Raw genomic sequence first — 20,679 nt, forward strand, 5'->3', positions numbered from 1 at the left:
AGGGGGTGGGAGAAGAAGAGAAAAAAATTGGAACAAAAATATTATTTGATTCGCCGATCCTCAAAAAAAGAAATAAGCAAAGTTCCGTCGTTAAGTCAAAAATGGGAAATTCATGGAAAGTTAGAATCACTACCGCGTAATAGTGCACCTACACGTGGCGAAGAGCCGACATCGAGGTGCCAAACCTTCCCGTCGATGTGAGCTCTTGGGGAAGATCAGCCTGTTATTCATAGAGTAACTTTTATCCGTTGAGCGATGGAATGGAAGAAAAAAAAAAAAGTAAAATGCAGTAGAAGAGTCCCGATTCCAAACGAACAAATTCAAACTTGATTGAAAAGGAATCAATGGACAAATTGGTTGTTAAAGAGTCATTATCAATATGATTTATCTCAGAGGAGATGGTCTAGATTAGTGCCACAAAAATGGGGAAATAGAATCTATAAATGTCATGTCATTCAAAATAAAGATTTTATATATATATATTAGGATATTTATATTATAGTAGTTGTTATACTTTAAAAAATATCATTAAAATTAAAGTAATATTTTTTATTATGTTATAATATTTTATAATTTAAAAAAAGATAAAAATTAGATGAAAATTCAGGTGTAGTCAACTTCACATGAAGTTAATAGTTAAGAGTTTTTAGATGAAAATTTAGTCAAATCAGTCAAATTATTTAACGACTCTCAATTACCAACTTCACGTGAAGTCGACTGTACCTAAATTTCTACCTAAAAGTTATTACTAAAATATTATTTTAGTTTTAAAAATAATTGTATAATCATCGTGGCTACAGAAACTTCATTTATGTATTGTACTCTGCTTTTGTAAGCTATTGGCAAGTTGAAGAGCCACTTTACGAGTAAATAATAATTGTTATAACAACCTATCCTTTGCAAGTTTGCCATCCAGAAACGATGGCTACTCCCTCTTTGGTCTCATCTGCCATGAGAAGGTAATTAACGTTCCAACTTCCAATTGACTTAACCTTTTTCAGCGATGATTTTTTATTTTAATAAATTAATAAATGGGGTGTCCATAGCTAGCTAATTAATATGTATATTATTCAGCACATCTGAAATGGCATGTATCTGTGTTGAAATGATTAATTTATTAACAGGCTTGAGGGGAAGGTGGCCCTGATCACCGGCGGAGCCAGCGGAATCGGCGAAGCCACGGCAAGGCTCTTCGCCAAGAACGGAGCTAAAGTGGTGATCGCCGATATCCTAGACGATTTGGGACACTCTGTTTGCAAAGAATTGGAAAACGAATCTTGCTATGTCCATTGCGACGTGACGAACGAACAACACATTCAAAACGCCGTGAACACGGCGGTTTCCAAGTACGGCAAACTAGACGTCATGTTCAACAACGCCGGCATAACCGGCGTCAACAAGACCAACATCCTGGAAAACCAGAAACACGAGTTCGAACAAGTGCTCAGTGTCAACGTGATTGGTCCCTTTCTCGGGACCAAGCACGCTGCAAGGGTCATGATCCCGGCCAGAAGCGGAAGCATAATCAACACTGCCAGCATTTGTGGTATCTCAGGTGGAGTTGCGTCACATGCTTACACAAGTTCAAAGCATGCTGTTGTGGGCTTCACCAAGAGCACTGCAGTTGAGTTTGGACCATTAGGTATCTTACTGTATCTGAAACATATGTTATATAAGCTACCGTTTAAACTATGTAATTTTATGAAAAATTCTTGTGTTATAAAAGTAATGAGAAATACTTAAATTGGTCCTAAGAAATGTTAAATTGAATAATTTAAATTTTAATAAATTTTTATTTAATATAAAACAATATAACATACATTTATTTTTATTTAAAAATAATAATAATAAATTATTAAATAATTTAACATATTTAACTAACGAATTTTATTAAAAAATTAATTAAAAATATAATTAACTAATTAAAAAATAAGTTTGTTATAAATTTTTATTATTATTTTAATTTTTAAAATTTTAAAATTAAAAATAAAAAAATTAACTTTAAATTGACTTATATTATAATTAATTTTTCACAACGCGTAAGAATTTTTAGTAAGAATTTTTAGTTTATATTATAGTTATCCTAATACTAGTTGTGCCGGGCGGTTGGCTCAATCATAATACAACAGGTATAAGAGTGAATTGCGTGTCACCGTACATAGTTGCCAGCACTCCTTTGGCGAGGGACTTCTTCAAGTTTGATGATAAGGGCGATCTTGATGTTTATAACAACCTCAAAGGTACCAATCTGATGCCGCATGATGTGGCTGAAGCTGCACTCTATTTGGGAAGTGACGCCTCCAAGTTTGTTAGCGGTCATAATCTTGTGGTGGATGGAGGTTTCACTGTTCTAAACGCTGGCTTTTGTATCTATGATCAATCTCCGTAGAATTTTGTCAAGTTTTTTAATATGTGCTCCATCTTAAGATGCCGATTAAGGATGCATGGAATTGAATAAAAGTTATTTATAAATAAAGATCAATTAGATATTTTTACAGACATGCAGGGTGGACATTAAGATGGCCAGCTATCACTTTTTAGAGCAAAAGACGAATAGGTCTTTCATCTTTTTTTTTTTGGACATTTTCGTTCCTAATTATTGAAAAATACTTTTAAGTTTCTGACGTTCTTACAAGTTGGATGGATCAGTTCCTCTGTCTACATTCTTCTGTCAGACCCAACAGAAAATGCTTGTCACGCGTACGCGTGTGTTACGCGTACGCGTTGCTTGACAGATTTTCCACTCACGCGTACGCGTAGGTCATGCGTACTCGTCGATTGACATGTGTCACGCGTCCGCGTCGCCATCAATTTAGTAAAAACACATTCCTTTACGAATTTTCCACTTTGCATGCTTTTTTTTCCATTTCTTTCAAGTCATTCTTGCCTTCAAAACTTTATATCACTCAAACAAACATATCAAGACATCCAATGGGAGAAAAGTAAGAATGATACAACCTCTACATAATTAAAGAAAGTTACAATGATGAAACTGCTCTTAAAGTTAAAAGTCACTGCTAGTAACATTTTTCGTCGGTTTTTTTCTTTTTCTTTTTTATTTTTTTGCGACATCATAGCCTTGCATTGTACATCAAAATGTTAATTTAGTATTCTTTTACATCATACTCTTATTTCAATACTCTCAATAATCTTATTCTTAATATTATTTTGGAATCCAACATTTATGATTATATTAGGGTTAAGTACTGAAATCGTCCCTAACGTCTTGGGTCAAAATCAAAATCGTCTCCAACCTTTTTTCGTTATTAAAATCATCCTCAACATTCAAAAACGCTTTAAAATCATCCTTTTTACTAATTTTATTTTTTTATTACCAAACTACCCCTCATTAAAAAATTATAAAATAAAATAAATATGAATTAAATTAAAAAGAAAGGAAAGAAAGGGATAGATCAGAGAAGGGGGGCGGGGAGAGAAAGAAAGGGGGGAGAAAAAGGGGGCGGGGGTGGAGGCGGAAGGAAAGGGGATCGCCGCACCGCCGCCGCCGCCTTGCCGCCCTGCTATACCGCACCACCTTCTTCTTCTTCTTCTTCTTCTTCTTCTTCTTCTTCTTCTTCTTCTTCTTCTTCTTCTCTCCTCGCCGCCGCCACCGGTCTTCATTACCGCCCGCCGCTGCCGCTCTTCGCTGCCGCCGCCGCTCTGCTCCTCCGGAAAGGGGGAAGGGAACGCGAAGGGAGAAGAGGGGGGAGGGGGTTTCGGGAAGAAGAGGGGGAGGGGGAAGGGGAAGGGTCTTCGCCGCCGCCACCGGTCTTCACTGCCGCCGTCGCTCTTCGCTGCCGCCGCCGCTCTGCTCCTGAGGGAAAGGGGGAAGGGAACGCGAAGGGAGAAGAGGGGGGGTTCGGGAAGAAGAGGGGGAAGGGGAAGGGTCCTCGCCGCCGCCACCGGTCTTCACTGCCGCCGCCGCTCTTCGCTGCCGCCACTACCGCTGTTCCTCGTCGTCTCCGCTGGATCTCCGCCGTTTCTGCTCCTCCTCCTCGCTCGGCCGCCGGTGTCGCTACTCCTCGCCGGTTTCTGGTTTCTAGTTTCTTATGGTTTCTTCTGGTTCTGCTGCTTCTGCATGCTTCTGATTATCAATCTGGTTTCTGTGTTGTTGTTCTTCTTCTGTGATTGACTACCTCTGCTTCTCCTTCTGCTTCTGTTTGAACTTTTTTCACTGACAAAGAAAACGAAAATTTATTTGTTGAACTGCAATTGATGATTGTTGAACAGTTGTCAAATTTAAATTTATTAGTGATTTATTTTGCTGAATTTGTTATTGTTCAATTTGCTGGATTTGTTGTTGTTGCCAGTGAGTGTTGCTGGTGGCGGAGGAGTAGAGGAGAGAGAGCGCGAGGGGAGGGCGGAGGAGGGTGGCGGTGTTGAAGTTGAACAAGAAGAGGAAGAAGCTGGGTTTTCTCACTGGAGGTGGAGGTGGAGGTGGAGGTGGGGGTGGGGGTGGAGGTGGAGGTGCGGGTGCGGGTGCGGGTGGGGGTGGGGGTGGGGTTGGGGGGAGGAGTTTTTTGTTTTTGTTTTTGTTTCTATTTTTTATTTTTTTATTAATAGTTAAGGGTAATTTGGTCAAAAAATAAAATTGAGATAAAAAAAGGACGATTTTATAACGTTTTGTAACGTTGGGGATGGTTTTAATAACAAAAAAAGGTCGGGGACGATTTTTATTTTCACCCCAAACCTTAGGGACGATTTCAGTACTTAACCCATTATATTATTACCTATGATTAATTTTTTATTTAATTTGTCTTTTTTAATGAGATCATAATTTATATTATAAAAAAATTACACTAAAATATAGTACACGAGAATTAGAATTATTAAAAAGAGTACTAAAAATAATAAAAATTAAATATTTATCTTGACAATGATGAAAATAAATCTAAAAATTTTTTATGATATTTTTATATAGATATTTTTAGTACACTTAGTACTCTTTTTTAGTACGCTATAATTTTAGTACGCTATAATTTTTTGTTGGGTCTGACGGAGGGATTTGGATGGAGGGACTGATCCGTCCAACTTTTAAGGACGTCAGGGACTTAAAAGTATTTTCACTGGTCAGGGACAAAAATGTCCGCAAAAAAAAAGGTCAGGGACCTATGTGTCTTTTACTCCATTTTTTATTATATATTTCTTCTTCTATGTCCGCATATGCATATTATTTGTCAAAGAAAAGTATAGGTAGACAATGAAAATACTAAATAATGTGAATAATAGATATATCAGATGTTCAATTCATTAGGTGTGTGAATGATTATCCTAATATTAAGATTTAGGTAAATAATTTGGGGATGTAGTGTGTTTTTACTTTATTAAATTAATTTTAGAGTTTATTATTCACATTGTTCACAAAAAACTATTACCTACCTAACAAAGTCCGTCAAGAAAATTATTATTGTACCTTGTTTGTTGATGTTTAGTTGTTTACGTTACATTGTTGCATGTCTATATCTCAGTGGTGTACATGGTTTTGGTCCGATTCAAAAATTTGGTCTGGATCCGAACATTTTAGGGAGTAGTTTGATGTAGTTTTACTGGGTCTAAGGTCAGATACGGTTCTCAAAAATAGTTTCAGTCATTATTTAGGACTAGCTGGACTAGGTCAAGGCGAACCCAACTTCATCCGACCCATGTGCATCCTAAGAGAACTAAAAAAGGTATATATGTTTTAAATTAATTCTAATATTATGTTATATTAATGATAAGTTTATTGTTTTATTTTTAGTCACACTTGTTGAATTAGAAAATAGATCAAAGAAGCATCAAATTAGAATTTATAGACAAATTCAAATTCAAATATGGATATCAACTTCTTGATAACAAGTTTCTTTTTCATAAATAAGTGCATCATAAATAAGTTTTTTTTTATAAATTATTGTTAAAGATTTAAAGACCCAGTTTTTATCCGATTTGGATCCGATATAATTGTGACCCGAGAATGTTGAAGTTTCATTGGGTTTAGGGTCGAGTTAGAGTCTAAAAAATAGACCTAGTGTATATTTAGGATCAAATCTAAATTAGGACAAATCCGATTTCACCTGACCCATGTACACTCCTACTATATCTCATTTAGTTATCTATATCCCGTACGATGTTGCTACAATAATTGAGGTGATGCTCTTTAGCACAAATTCATATATTTTGTCTACATCAAAATTAGTTATTAGTATAAAATAAATTAAATCACACATATATTTATACACAAATATATTAGTAGTTAATTTTAGCAACTGATTTTGATATACAAATAACATTTTTGTTTTTCTAAATTAAAAAATCTCAAAAAATACAATTATACTACGTGTATATTAGAATCAGTTATTAACATTGTCACTAATATAAAATATATAATAGGATACAAATATACATTAAAAATAAATTGAACAACATATGTATTTATATACAAAAAAAAATAAAGGATAGGACCAATTAGTGGTGTAGTCAACTAAAAAAAATTTAAAAGTTAAAACAAAAAAAAATTAAATTTAAAACAATACACAAAAGAGTTACCTTAATTGCAATTTTTTTTTCATTCACAGTTAAAAAAACAACCTCACAAACCCTTATCACTCTCCCTCACTCCATAGTTGCAGCCATCAAGCCTCCGAGGACGCACCATCCATGCCGCTGCACTGGCTGCCGGCCAACCCTCATTGAGACTCTACTACTCGCCGAGCTGCAATGCGCACCGCGAAAGAAGGGAGCAGACACACCACAATGACGCCGTTGTCGCCCATCGTGTGCCCCGACGACGCCGTCCTCTGCCGCAGATCATCCACTACGAAAATGCGACGTTGTAGTCAACAGAAAGCAGAACAACATCACGCATCACACCAACGAGGTCGCACACCATGTCACGCGGAGACACTGCCACTACAAGAAATTCGTCGGATACCATTGAATTTACCGGCGGATTTATAAAAAAACTGCTGGTAATATGTTTACCGTCAGAATTGTCGTCGAAATAAATTCGACGATATAAACCTCGCTAGTAATTGTTTACCGGCGAATTTAGTGGTGGATATTAACTTTTAATTGACAAAATTTTGGAGCTTGTTACCGTCGAATTTATCCCCCGGTAAATTCGATGATAATCTTAATTTTTTTTAAAATTCGTCTAAAAATTCAATATATAATTTTAAATGTTTAAATTCAATAATTTTAAACAAATAAAATTTAAAATTTTATCATTTTTCATAATAATTTGTCTATAATTTTTTGTTAATATTTCACAAATAAGTTCACACAACAAAGTTTAAAAATAAAGAAGAAAAATAATAATTACTCGTGTATGGAAAAAAGTAGCACTATAAATATATACTCTAAATCCATAAAAGATGAACTTACATAAAGTTCGTTATGAAAAACAAGATATCTCATGATAGCTAAGTAAATTGTATAGTTGAACCTTTCTAAACAATAAAATATTGAAAAGGAAAATTAATTATACAAATGATATATTTATTTAAGATTTCAAGTAATCCACTAATATACATATGTATGCCTCTCAAATCGTATATCTATTTAAATTTATACAATTTCAACAACTTACAAACTTAGTTGGAGATTTTGCATCATAAACCTACTATCTACAGATGCATTTTCTAGAATAGCGGGTTGTACACCTTCAATTGCAAACTATAAACATAACCAACACACAAAGTATAGACATAATCAACACATAAATTATAATTAAACAAAACATCAACTCAAAATTAAATAAAAAAATAAGTAACTCGGACAACAATAAACTCAGAAAATTACCAATCATCCAAAACATCATCAACTTAAAGCAAATCCTAAATTACACCCTATATAACCTAACATTACTTAATTTCTAATTACACTAAATTAATATAACAAACTCTGATCACACACTTCATTAAAAAATTTAATCAATAATTCAATAAAATACCTAACAAAATCCTAAACAAACAAACAAAAAACTGAAAAAAAAAAATACAAAAGCTATAGAAAAATTACTTCTTATGGTGACTACAGAATGGTGGAAGTGTGGTGGTGACAGAAGGCAGCAGTGAAATCAACAGTGGTGGAGTTAGGATTTAGTAACATAACAAACAACCAAAACGAAAAATGGACAACAACCTTACCTTGGTGCGGTGGACCTCAGCCGCAGTGATAGCAACAAGTCGACGATCTTCGATTGACAGCAAGGGACACCAATGGTGGCGGCACGGCGGATGCTTTCCAGGAAGACTCCAGTAGCAGTGATGATAATGTGCATGCTGATATTTGCGATGACAATGTGGCTTACCGACAGTGACAACAGCTCCAGGTGGTGGCGGCACAACCTTTTTCAATAGACCAGAGGGAGAGAGATGAGAGAGAGACAAGAGAGAGAAAAAGAGAAGAGAGAGAGAGAGAGAGAGAGAGTTTGCAGAAGTGAGGAAGAAAGGTTTTGTGTTTGAATTGTATCCCAAATTTACCGTCAGATTTACCTGCAAAAAAATCCGATGGTAAGGTGTTCGTTGTTGCCTAAACGACGAGTTTCACTAAATCTTGTTACCGTTGAAATTTTTCGACGGAAAATCCAATAGTAAACTCAGCGATAATAAAAATTAATTTACGCGCTTCTATTTACCGTCGAATTTAGCGATGAATTTTAAATTCGACGGTAACTGATTTGAGGGACAAATTTTCACTCGTAACCATCGGAAAATCCGCTGCCACATCCGTCAGTAATGTCCGTCTCTAAATCTGACGATAAATCCGACAATATTCAACGTATTTCTTGTAATTCACCTCATACAAGCATCTGAGACTAGAACATGTCCGCCGCAATAACATCATGTTGTTACCCCGCTGAAGGCGTGATGGAATGGCCAGCGAGGAAGAAGGACTAGCGGCATCACTCTTCTTCTTCTTGGATATGGATGATTCTTTTTATTAGTTTTGGATTTTTTTTCTCCTAAATTTCATATTTTTTTCGTATGTTTTTATTGTTTCTTCTTGTTAGATTTTGATGATTTTTTTAATAGTTTTATATTTTTTTTACTTAGTTTTCGAATGTTCTTTTTACAATATTTTTGTGTTTAGTTTTGTTAGGTTTTAAAATTTTTCAAATGATCTTGAATATTTCAGTTTTGTTAGGTTTTTTATGTTTCTTTTTGTTATGTTTAGGGTGCTTCTTTTTATCTTGGCATTTTTAAAAGGATTTTAAAATTTTCAAAAGAAATTTTTAAAATAATTTTATAATGATTTTAGATGTTTGTTATTATTTGGTTTTAGATTTTTTTTGTTTACATTTTAGATTTTTTTCATTAGGTTTTTAGATATTTTTTTTTGATAATTTGAATTGACATTTTCTCCAAAATTTTTTAAAAAAGTTGTGGATATCTCATTTTTGTTATATTTTGGATTTTTTTTGTTATGTTTCGGATATTTTTTTAGTAGAAATTTTAAAATGATTTTAGAATTTTAAAAATGAATTTTAGATTTTTAAAATAATTTTATAATAATTTTAAATTTTTGTTATTATTTGGTTTTAGATTTTGTTTTAGATTCTGAATATTTTTTCATTAAGTTTTGGATTTTTTCATAATAATTTGAATTGACATTTTTTTTAAAAAAAATTTAAAAAAAATATTAGTTAGTTGCAGTTGGTTGCATCCCTTTTGTTAGTTATCTAATGGAATTGTATATATAAATATATTAATAATTAATTTTAGCGACTGATTTTAATATTTAAATTATATTTTTATAAAAAATAATATTCCATTATTTTTTTAGAATAAAACTCAAATTGATCTCTAGTAAATTTTAAATCTTACATTTTGATTTTAAATAATTTTTCATTTATTGAAAGTCATTGAGAATTACTTCGGTAAGATATAGTCTCTTTATTTCTTTTAGTCAAATGTTTAATATTTATGTATATTGAACAAATACATTTTTAATAAGTTTTATTATAAGATAATTAAATTTTAAAATATTTTATTATAAAATAAATTAGCTTTATTTCAAAACAATGAAAAAAGAACTAATATAGGAGTCATTTTTAAAATTTTTAGAGAATAAAAATTAATTAAAAAGAGTGCTACTCCAACTCTCTCTTATATCTTCAATTTTTATTTTATCCAATTGCGTATGACCACTCGTCCAGTTTAACATCTTTATGTCTGTCACACTTAACTTATGCTCGTGCTCCCCTTTAGCCACCCAACATTCTGTACCATAAAGCATAGCCGATCTGATAGCAGTACGATAGAATTTACCTTTAAGTTTAAAGATACATTTTTGTTATATATAAAACCAGACGTACTCCGCCATTTTGACTAATATGCTTGATCCTATGATTTACATCATGTTCAATCTTTCTATTATCCTGTATGATGCACTCAAGATACTTAAAATTTTAATTTTTCGTATGATATTTTCTCCGACCTTCACCTTTGTATTACGATTTTTCCTTTAGTGGTCGAACTTCCATTCTATATATTCCATCTTGCTATGATTTATGTGTAACACACTACCACACAAAACTTTACGCTTAAGCCATAAACCAGAGGTGGTGTGATATTACGACCTCTAAAATAAAATATAGGGATAAGTACTTTTTTCGTCCCCAAGGTCTGGGGTCGAAATCAAAATTGTCCCCGACCTTTTTTTTTATTAAAATCATCCTCAACGTTCAAAAATGCTTTATAATCATCCTTTTCCGAATTTTTGGACCAAAATACCCTCATCATCATCATTCTCCTCTTCACCTTCCTCACCCCACCACCTCCACTGCCACCAATATTACCACCAAAACCACCACCACCACCACCAACACAAACACCACCACCACCACCAACCAACACCAAACAACAGCAACAACACCATATCACCACAACCACCATCAATACCACCACCACCACCATCAAGCCCCTCACCGTAACCCCCCACCCGTCACCGTAACCCCCATCCCTCACCCCACTCCCTCACCCCCTCACCCCCTAACCGTAACCCCCCACCCCCTCACCACCGTAACCTCCCACCCCCTCACCCCACTCGCTCACCCCCTCACCGTAACCCCCCTCACCCCCTCACTGTAACCCCCCTCCTTCCTCATGTCCCTCTCTTTATGGTCATCATCATCATCAACAGAAAATTCAAAAAAAATCCAGTTCATAGTCACAGAAGAAATTCAAAAATTTCACCAAAAATAATCAACAAATTAAGCAACAACAATATTCAGAAATTTCACAGTCACAGAAAAAGAAAAAGAAGAAGAAGAAGCGGTGGGAGGAGGAGGAGGAGGAGGAGAAGAAGGAGGTGGTGCGGTGCGGCAGGACGGCAGGCGGCGGCGCGGTGTGGTGCGGCAGGACGCAAAGCAGCAGGGCAGGGCGGCGGTCCCCCTTCTCTCCCCCCTCCTCCCCCCTTTTCTTTCTCGCGGCCTCCCCCCCTCCCTTTTTCCTTCTCTCCCCACTCCCCACTCCCCACTCCCCACCCCCTTTTCTTCTTTTATTTATTTATTTATTTTATCTTTATTTTATTTTATAATTTTTTAATAATGAAGGGTAATTTGGTAAAACAAATAAAATTGAAGTAAAAAGGACGATTTTATAACGTTTTGTAACGTTGAGTATGATTTTAATAAGAAAAAAAAGGTCAGGGACGATTTTGATTTTGACCCAGACCTTGGGGACGAAAAAAGTACTTATCCCTAAAATATATACATAATAGTATTGGAAAGAGAGTAATATATGATGAGCCTTGAAAAATAGGTAAAACAAAATTGTGAAAATAAAAAGCGCAACGTTCAGAAAACGAGATTACTTACGTGCTAAGAAATCTAAAGTTTATAAGTATAAATAAACAGAAAGTGAGATCAGAGAGTCAAGGATACAAAATAACTAGCTCCTAACTCAGCCCGCGAAGCCAAGGCTGGCCGGAGAATATACACATACATATATACATATCCCACATACCCAAAATACATTGATAAAATCCTAGCTCTCCTTAAACCTCTAAGAGGAGCAAAATAAACAAGTTATTCGGAGAGAAAGTTAAGTATATATATACATAAACTATACAACAAAAGAACCCAGAAACCACCCCGCTTCAGAAGTCCAGACGCCTAGCGAGGTACCTCTCGACCTACATCTGAAAATAATAACACAGTATGGGGTGAGAACCGTAGGTTCTCAGCATGGTAAAGGTGCCACACACATAATATATAAGGTCTTGGGAATGCCAAAGGCAATCCTAGAATGCCGACACTTAGATTGAAAAGTTTAAAAGTATTAAACAGAAACCATAAAAGAGGGTAGGTATCCAGGGAATTCTAAACTCAACTTAAACTTAATCTTAACACTTAACCTGTCCACCTTTCCTCCGTTCCTCCAACTCCAGTGAATTTGCAAAGACAGACAAATAGACAATTACAAGCACAGGCAGAAGACAAGTAGTGCAAGTAGCAATTATTACAATTAACATAATATATTCAGTTAGGCATTCCCAAATAAGGCATAGCAAACAAACAAACAAAATGCACATGATGTATGCTTGTCCTATGGCTGATGAGACTCATCTGTCGATTATCAAGACAACCTATCAAGTCCAAAACCCTTGGATTGTCCCCCGTCGCACATCCCCATGAGTCTATGCATAGCTTTTTTCTCATTTATTCATAAATCATACATCCATATATAATTTTACTCAATGGGGATAACCATTCCCGAGAATTTATACGTGCTCGGTCACCCTTACGACGTAGGGTCAACAAAGTATCGAGTCTCAATCTGGTACACGTGGTGACAAGCCACGGTATTCTACCCAAAGAAACTCGTATCTCAGATAACATTAAATGCATAAGCCATAAAAGTATTCATAATCATCATTCATATTCATTACATAATTATTCATCATAGCCATGGCATCATATATACTTCATGCATACATATTCTCCTCGTATACTCATCACTTTTAACCTTTACTTCATTCTCAAGTTACCTCTATTACCTAGCTCCAAGTTATTACTAGGCCTATCATTATGTTCTAGGGCTAAAAAGGGTGAAAACAGAAGTTTGGAGGTTCAAAACTGAGCTTTAAAACACAAAATATCTTTGTTGAAAATAGGAGAGTAACGCGTACGCGTGAGCGTGCAAATGGACCATTACCCGTACGCATCCCCTATATACGCGTACGCATGGGCGCCTAACAGAAGCACATAGATACGCATGGGAGTTTCGCGTACGCAAGCACCCCATGTCATGCGTACGCGTGGACATGCATCCTGGCCCATTACGCATACACATATGCTTTTTCGCGTACGCATGGGGAGGAGCAGGGATGGATCCACTGATGTGGGTGTGGGGGCAAGCTCCCCCACTACAATTTGGAATTTTATTGAGTAGTATATAATAATAATATTTATTTGCCCCCACTAAATTATTAAATTTGATCCCACAATAATTTTTTATTCAACTTTTGACACTTGATAACTAATTTGAAAACTTCATATTAGATGTCTATTATAATGATCAATTTTTAAATTTAAATAAGATTGGTGTTCTTTCTTAGAGATCGACTCGAAAGAATATTATCTATCCATTTGTGTTTCTTATTTTAAAATTAGCTTTAGTTTTTTCATAATAACTACACTAATTGAATGAACTTTTTCAACTATGAATATCATCAAGAGCTAATTTGTATGAAAGTTGAGTTTTACATGACTGTTTAACGACATATACAAAAAAAAGACATTTTAATTATATTGTCAAGGTTTCAAAATATGAAATATAAAAAATTAAATTTTAAATTATATGTTATTATTTAAATTACTATTTTAGTATTTTAATTTGTAATTAGATATTTTGAAACCTAATCATATTTCACAATAACAAAATATAATTATAACAACAATTATGCTACGTATACATAAAATAATCACTTGTACAGAATAAATCTTAAAATATAAATTTTGAAATACAAAATACATATTAAAAATAAGTTAAATAATATATGTATTTATACACAAATTTATAATAGATAATTTGATAGCTAATTTTTTATGTCAACGTAATATTTTTATTATAAAAATTATTATAATGTTATATATTTTTCTCCCACTATCAAAATTTTCTAGATCCGTCACTGGGGAGGAGGCAGTGGCGACAATCCACTAATGGGGTGTATGCAAGGTTCTGAAAACCGGACCGGACCGGCCGGTTCGACCGGTTTAACCGCGAACCGGCAATGCATGCGGTCCGGTCCTCCTGTATTAACCGGCAGAGAGAAAACCGCGAAGAAACCGGTGAACCGGTTAAAAACCGGCCGGTTGGACCGAACCGATGACCGGCCGGTTTTTTAAAAACACAAACGGCGCCGTTTTTAATGGTTTTTTAAAAAAATAAAAAACTGAAACCCGACCCGTCCGGCTCGCCCGACCCGTTACCACACGGAACCCCTTCTTCCCCATTCCCAAATCGCAGTCTCACACTCTCACTGTCTCTTACTCTCACACCCTACCCTAGCCCTCTGAAGAATTCGAAAACCCCAGCCCAGACGCCACCGCCGTCGCCGGGGTTTGCAGGTCGTGACCGCCACCACCATCGCGTGGTCTCTTCTTCCGTTCATTCATCTCAGTCTCACTCCAGATTCTAGGCGTGAACGGTGAACCCTATCCCCTTCTGAAGCATTCGAAAACACCAGCCCAGTCGCCACCGCCGTCGCCGGGGTTTGCTGGTCGTGACTGCCACCACCATCGCGTGGTCTCTTCCCCAGTTCGCCCGTTCATTCATCTCAGTCTAGCCCCGTCTGAAGCATTCCCAGGCTCCCAGTGTCCCCGTGGTCCTTAGGCTGCCATCGCCGTCGCCTGCTCCTCAGCACCGCCGCTTCGTCTTCGCTGGCCTCTCCCTTCGTCGTCGCTGGTCTTAGCTTCGTCAGCTCCCAGGTGAGTGAATCCTCTGTTTCATCTTCTCTGTTTCAACTTTCATGCTTTCATCTTCTATGTTAGAAATTAGAATGTATGGTTCTGATTCCACCTAATGTTTGATGTTGTATTGTTTTGGTGTTTTGCTGCTTTGCAATTTTGGTGTTTTGCTGCTTTACAATTTTATATTGTTTTGGTGTTTTGCTGCTTTGCAATTTTGGTGTTTTGCTACTTTGCAATTTTGCTGTTTTGGTGTTTTCCAGGGAATTGAGGTTTTTCAGTTTTTGTTGAATGGCTGAATGGTATATGCACTAGGCAGAATTGTGTTGTGTTGAATGGCTGAATGCTGTAGGCACTAGGTTGAATTGTATTGTGTTGAATGGCTAAATAGGCACAATTGTGTTGTGTTGAATGATGATGCTTTGCAATTTTGGTGTTTTGCTGCTTTGCAATTTTGTATTGTTTTGGTGTTTTGCTACTTTGCAATTTTGCTGTTTTGGTGTTTTCCAGGGAATTGAGGTTTTTCAGTTTTTGTTGAATGGCTGAATGGTATATGAACTAGGTAGAATTGTGTTGTGTTGAATGGCTGAATGCTGTAGGCACTAGGTTGAATTGTGTAGTGTTGAATGGCTGAATAGGCAGAATTGTGTTGTGTTGAATGATGATGCTGTGGCTGTTTTTATATCATACTATAATTATATTTTAGGATGTGTATTTATAATTTATTTATTATTCATTTATTCTATTTTAAAACGGTTTTTCCGGTTGAACCACCGGTTAAACCGGTTAGACCAATGAACCAGTGAACCAGTGGCTAGAGCGGTTTGATGACCGGTCTGATTTTCCAAACCTTGGGTGTATGCGTGCGCAAAATTTCCATGCCACATGTATGCGTGGGCGTATGTTTTTCCTAAAATTTACTTAAGTTTGAAAAAGCTGCAGAATTCCAACTTTTTAATTCCAACTTCCGACGCGCATAACTTTTCCGTTTTAAATCATTTTTCTTCCATTTTTCGAATGGCGTAAACTTCACGGACCCAATTTTCATATAAAATAAAATTGAAACGATTAGGGAATCCGGAAGCCGAGTTATACCTCACCGAAATTCGGCCAAAAATCAATTTTTACAAAACCTCAAAAACCTCCATTTTCATTAAACCACACCAAATTTCCACTTCTTATACATATATCCAACACAAACACACTTCATAACATTCCAATACAACACCACTAACCACTCATCATATCACAAACTATCACACTTCCATATATATATATATATATATATATATATATATATATATATATATCATGAAGTAACAACTAAAATATGTTTTTTTTTTACATTTTAAAAAATAAAAAAGAAGCCAATTAACTAAACAGACTCTAAAAACTAGAAAAATGATGATAAATCTGTTTTTTTTTTTTTTTTTTTACTTATTGTAATGAGAGAAAGCAGAATTACTTTATAGAAAGTACCACTTATTATTCCAATCCACAAACCTTTAACTCTCAACTGTACCTATAATCCAATATAATAGCAACTAGAATTTCTAAAACATAATAAGCTCCAAGGTTCACATATATTTCTAACTTTTGTCAACCACATCCTATAGCAATACCTATATATTAACATGTCTAAGTGTTACATTTCATAAAAAGATATAAATTATGCATTAAATAATAATGCTAAGAGAAAAAAAATTTACCAACCTGAAAAGATATCATGTAAAGTGTCTAATATAATAGAGACACATATTATGAGAATCATATTTGTGACATAATCTAATACATCTTGTTCATAGCTAAAAAATAGCTTAAAATATTTTGGCATCTAAAAATGGCTGAGTTCACTAGAAGAGCCTGTGAGCCTGTAAGAATTATGGCAGTTATGACCACTACTCGTACCTCTCTTGAATTTTCAGCTCCAACTGCATTTGAAATTTTAGTGCTAAAAAAATTACAAAAAAAATAACAAAATTTAATGACAAAAAAAAAAAAGAAAATATGTAACTAATATAAAATAATATGTATATGATAATAAAAATAAAATCTTGTTACTGAGCCAATTGCTTCTGGTATTGTATAGATTGTTGTGGTGATTGAGCAACTAACCAGAAAAAATTCAACATTTAAACAAAATTAGCATAACTAATATGAAATGGATATGAATATGAATATTGAACTATAAATAATAATTTCAAGGGGAGGGGAGATTACTACGGTACAGAGCAATATGTACAGATATTTCTTCTAAATAAAGGTGAATGAGACACGTGTAAATGCTGAGAAATACTGTCAAATGCGAGGTATTTGGTGAAGGCTTGTTTGCGATTTTGTGCTGACTGCTGAGTTAAGGGGACATAGAGCTTATAACATGAGATGGGGTGTATGGGTTGATAGTTGTGTGAGCTTTTTAATTGTTGATCATGTGTGGACTGTTAGGTGAGTGCATGAAAAATTATTAGTTGGGTAATGCATTGTGGATATGAAGGTCCACGAATTAATTCTAACATATTATTTTAGTGTTTTAAAAACTAATCAATAGGATAATTTAATATTTTTAAAATCAAAATCAAATTTCTAATTAATACAGTCAAAAATTCTTAATTAATACTATAATGGTAGTTTTGTCTTTTTAAATTAATGTCAAATGACATTTTAGTCTTTTTAATTTTTTTAAATATTATTTTACTCTTTTATAAATTAATTATAGGAGTATTTTAGTCTTTTTAAAAATTAAAATTTACAATTTTTAATATAATTAGATAATTTTTATTCTAAAAGCATATTTTAATCATTTTAAGATTAATTCTAAAAATTTATTTAAGTCTTTTAATAAGGGTAGTTTAGTTTGTCTACTATTTAATTAAATTTTTTATTTCTAATACAGTTAAACAATCTTAATTAATTTTATAAGCATAATTTAATATTTTAAAATTAATGTTTAAAGAGTATTTCAATATTTTAAATAAAAACTTGAATGGTATTTTTATCTTTTTAAAATTAATTTTTAAAGGTCTTTTAGTCTCTTAAATAAATTCTACAAAAATAAATTCTTATTTAAAATAATACTGTTTAAATGATATTTTGTATGCTATTTTTTTCAATCAATTAAATGCATGAATCTTACAAAATTTACGCAAAAATCTTATTTAAATAATTTTTTATTTTTTCAAATTGATTATGGTATATAATCTTATAATTGCTGAAAAATATTTGTTTATTATTTTTATGGTTGTTTTACAAATTAATATATTGTAGTTCTCACATAATAAATGCATGTGAATATTTTGTATATAAGTAATTAATATCTTGTAACGATTTTTATAATACTTAGTAAGATTTCCTATATTATTAAAATCTCTTAAAAATATTAATGTCCTCTTAACTATTCATATTTTTTAAAACATGTAATTTATATGCATATAGACACTCTATGCAATATTTGAAGTCATAATAATAATGACAAATGTTATAAAATGTTAGAATCTCTTAAAAGAGTGGTACTAAAAAGAATGAGTTATAAAATCAGTAATGGAAAGCATTACATGCTATAACAAATTTAAAATAAGAGAATAAAAAAATATTATATAAAATTATTAGCAAAAATACGTAAAAATTCACATTTAAAAAAATTATATTAAAAGTAATAATTGCTAACTTCAGTTAAAAAAAAAAAAAGCATCAACCGATTTATCTAATTAAAACTAATTATCTACTAAGTAAAATCTAAAAAGTTAAAATTAATTATCTAATTACAATTTAATAAATAATTGACAATTCCAATAAAAAAATTAAAAAAAAAAACATCAACCAATTTATAAATGTTACAAAATATGACTGATTTAAAAACTATCAAAGAGGTAGAAAATTGTTATATATAGACCCATAAAAATTATAAACTAGTGTTGTGTACATATTCTTAGAACTTAGAAGAGTGTTAATGTATCTACTAATATAAACGTTGGCAACCAGTGTGATTTTTAAAAGTTTATTTTTATGTATATTCTTAAAAACTAAGATCATATTATTTATTTTTTATTTATATCTTTTAAAAAAACAAAACCAAAAAAATGCAAAATTTATTGGTTCAAAGTGTAAAAAAATTAAAAAAACTCAACATTTTTATGTATTTTATGCCTAATCCCAAAGTGAAAGTGAATGGTATAACTAAAAAAATACGAAAACTAAAATAACTAATAAAAAGAAAACACAAAATACATATGATATAATTTAATTCATTGTATAAAAATAATTATGCAAATAAAAAAAATACATAGAAAAAATTAGTAATCTATGTGTAAGTTTTATTTTATAACATCAAAAGAAGAATTAATTCAACTGATTTATAAAATTATTAATACAGGTATATATCAAATAATAAAGTATGAAAAAAGATTTATATGTTTTATTCACTTATTATTAAAATAAACATCTTCAAACCTTGTTACATGTTTTTAAATATTTTAAATATGTCTTCATTATTTTAATTTAATAATATTTTTATTAATATTTAAAAATCTTTTAATAATATTTTTGTCAACAATTATCCTAATTTCAATTGAGATTGTAGAACATAAAAATCTTTTTCATTCTCAATGATCAAGTCTTACTTACCATATTGACAGAACTGAAGTTTCAAGTTCTGAATTTGGTAGAAGCCCAAAAAGCAAAGTGAGCAGCTCAAATGACCACCATTCAAGACTGCATTGATCATCAAACACAATAGAAACAAATTAAGATTGATAAGCGTGCGTGCACACGCATGTGTGTATATAATAAGATCAGATTCTAGAGGAAGAAACTAACCAAATCATTCCAACAGATGGAATGGCGTAGCACAAAAACTCTCTAAAGCCATGGAATAGTTCTATGAAAATTGGAGTACGAGTCCTTTCACACTGAATAGAGAATTTCATATACAGTCCAAGCAAAATCACATTCAACCAATATGAAATGCCAATAGAAAGAGGAACACAAGAGAGAGGAACACAATCATTATTTTTCCCAAGCATATCCATAAAAGAGAGAGAGGAACACAAGCTAGACTCAAAGCTACAATAGCAGTGTAGACTAGAACACCAAATCTTTTATATTGTCTTGCTCCATAGGCTTGGTCACCTAGAGTTTCCAATGTACATGACATTTCAAACTGTTTGATAAAACAAAATAATAAAAGACAATTAATTTTGAAACAAAAATTTGAAGACTATGACATGAGATAAGAGAAAAAATACTTACAATAACACTGAAGCCAGAAATAGCACAAAGAGAAGTAGCAATAGCTATTCTGGAGAGAGCAAGTTTTCTCATATAACCAACCATCATGATGAAAATTATTTAAGAAAAATAAGTTGACAAATTAACGGTTATCATAGGAAGTGCTAAATAACCAACACTTTTAATCTCTTTTACTACCATACTTCATCTTATAGTTTCTGAAAAATCACTACCTTCTGGCAACAAAAGACCCGCTTTCATGTCTTCAAGAAGGTTCTTGAAATACCAAAAAACACAGACTTTAGTTTTTTTGTATGACTTCTTTCTTTGAAAAGATTTTGAATATACACACAGAAACTAAACTATTTATAGCATGTAGCAAGGTGTTAGTGTTTCACTTGATTATTGTTTTATTTAAATAACACTAATTTTTAATTTTTATCACATGCTATTGGTAAATAACTTAATTATTGTTTATTTGAAAATAATAGATCACAGGTGTCCATGAAAATGAAAAAAAATTGAAAAGCATAACAACGTTTCTGTAATTAGTAGTTGCTATGAGA

The 20,679-nt window shown here is 33.1% G+C and overlaps 1 protein-coding gene and 1 pseudogene across 1 annotated transcript; one reads left to right on the plus strand and one right to left on the minus strand.

Moving 5' to 3' along the window:
* Window positions 1-821: 821 nt before the first annotated feature.
* Window positions 822-2,499, plus strand: LOC107613823 (borneol dehydrogenase, mitochondrial). Its single transcript, XM_016315990.3, has 3 exons — window positions 822-959; window positions 1,125-1,642; window positions 2,130-2,499. The coding sequence occupies exons 1-3, from the start codon at window positions 922-924 to the stop codon at window positions 2,387-2,389; spliced, it is 816 nt and encodes a 271-aa protein (XP_016171476.1). The 5' UTR covers window positions 822-921; the 3' UTR covers window positions 2,390-2,499.
* A 4,163-nt stretch (window positions 2,500-6,662) lies between these two features.
* Window positions 6,663-19,908, minus strand: LOC110265367 (protein DETOXIFICATION 14-like; annotated as a pseudogene).
* Window positions 19,909-20,679: the final 771 nt, after the last annotated feature.

The sequence above is a fragment of the Arachis ipaensis genome, chromosome B8 (assembly GCF_059453495.1).
Source record: "Arachis ipaensis isolate K30076 ecotype BB chromosome B8, ASM5945349v1, whole genome shotgun sequence".
Taxonomy (NCBI): Eukaryota; Viridiplantae; Streptophyta; class Magnoliopsida; order Fabales; family Fabaceae; genus Arachis; species Arachis ipaensis.

Excerpts from the sequence above, each read along its gene's own strand:
- LOC107613823 (XM_016315990.3), top strand. The coding sequence starts at position 922 with ATGGCTACTCCCTCTTTGGTCTCATCTGCCATGAGAAG. Across the intron at positions 960-1,124 it reads GTCTCATCTGCCATGAGAAG|GCTTGAGGGGAAGGTGGCCC; the intron begins GTAATTAACGTT and ends ATTTATTAACAG. Across the intron at positions 1,643-2,129 it reads AGTTGAGTTTGGACCATTAG|GTATAAGAGTGAATTGCGTG; the intron begins GTATCTTACTGT and ends ATAATACAACAG.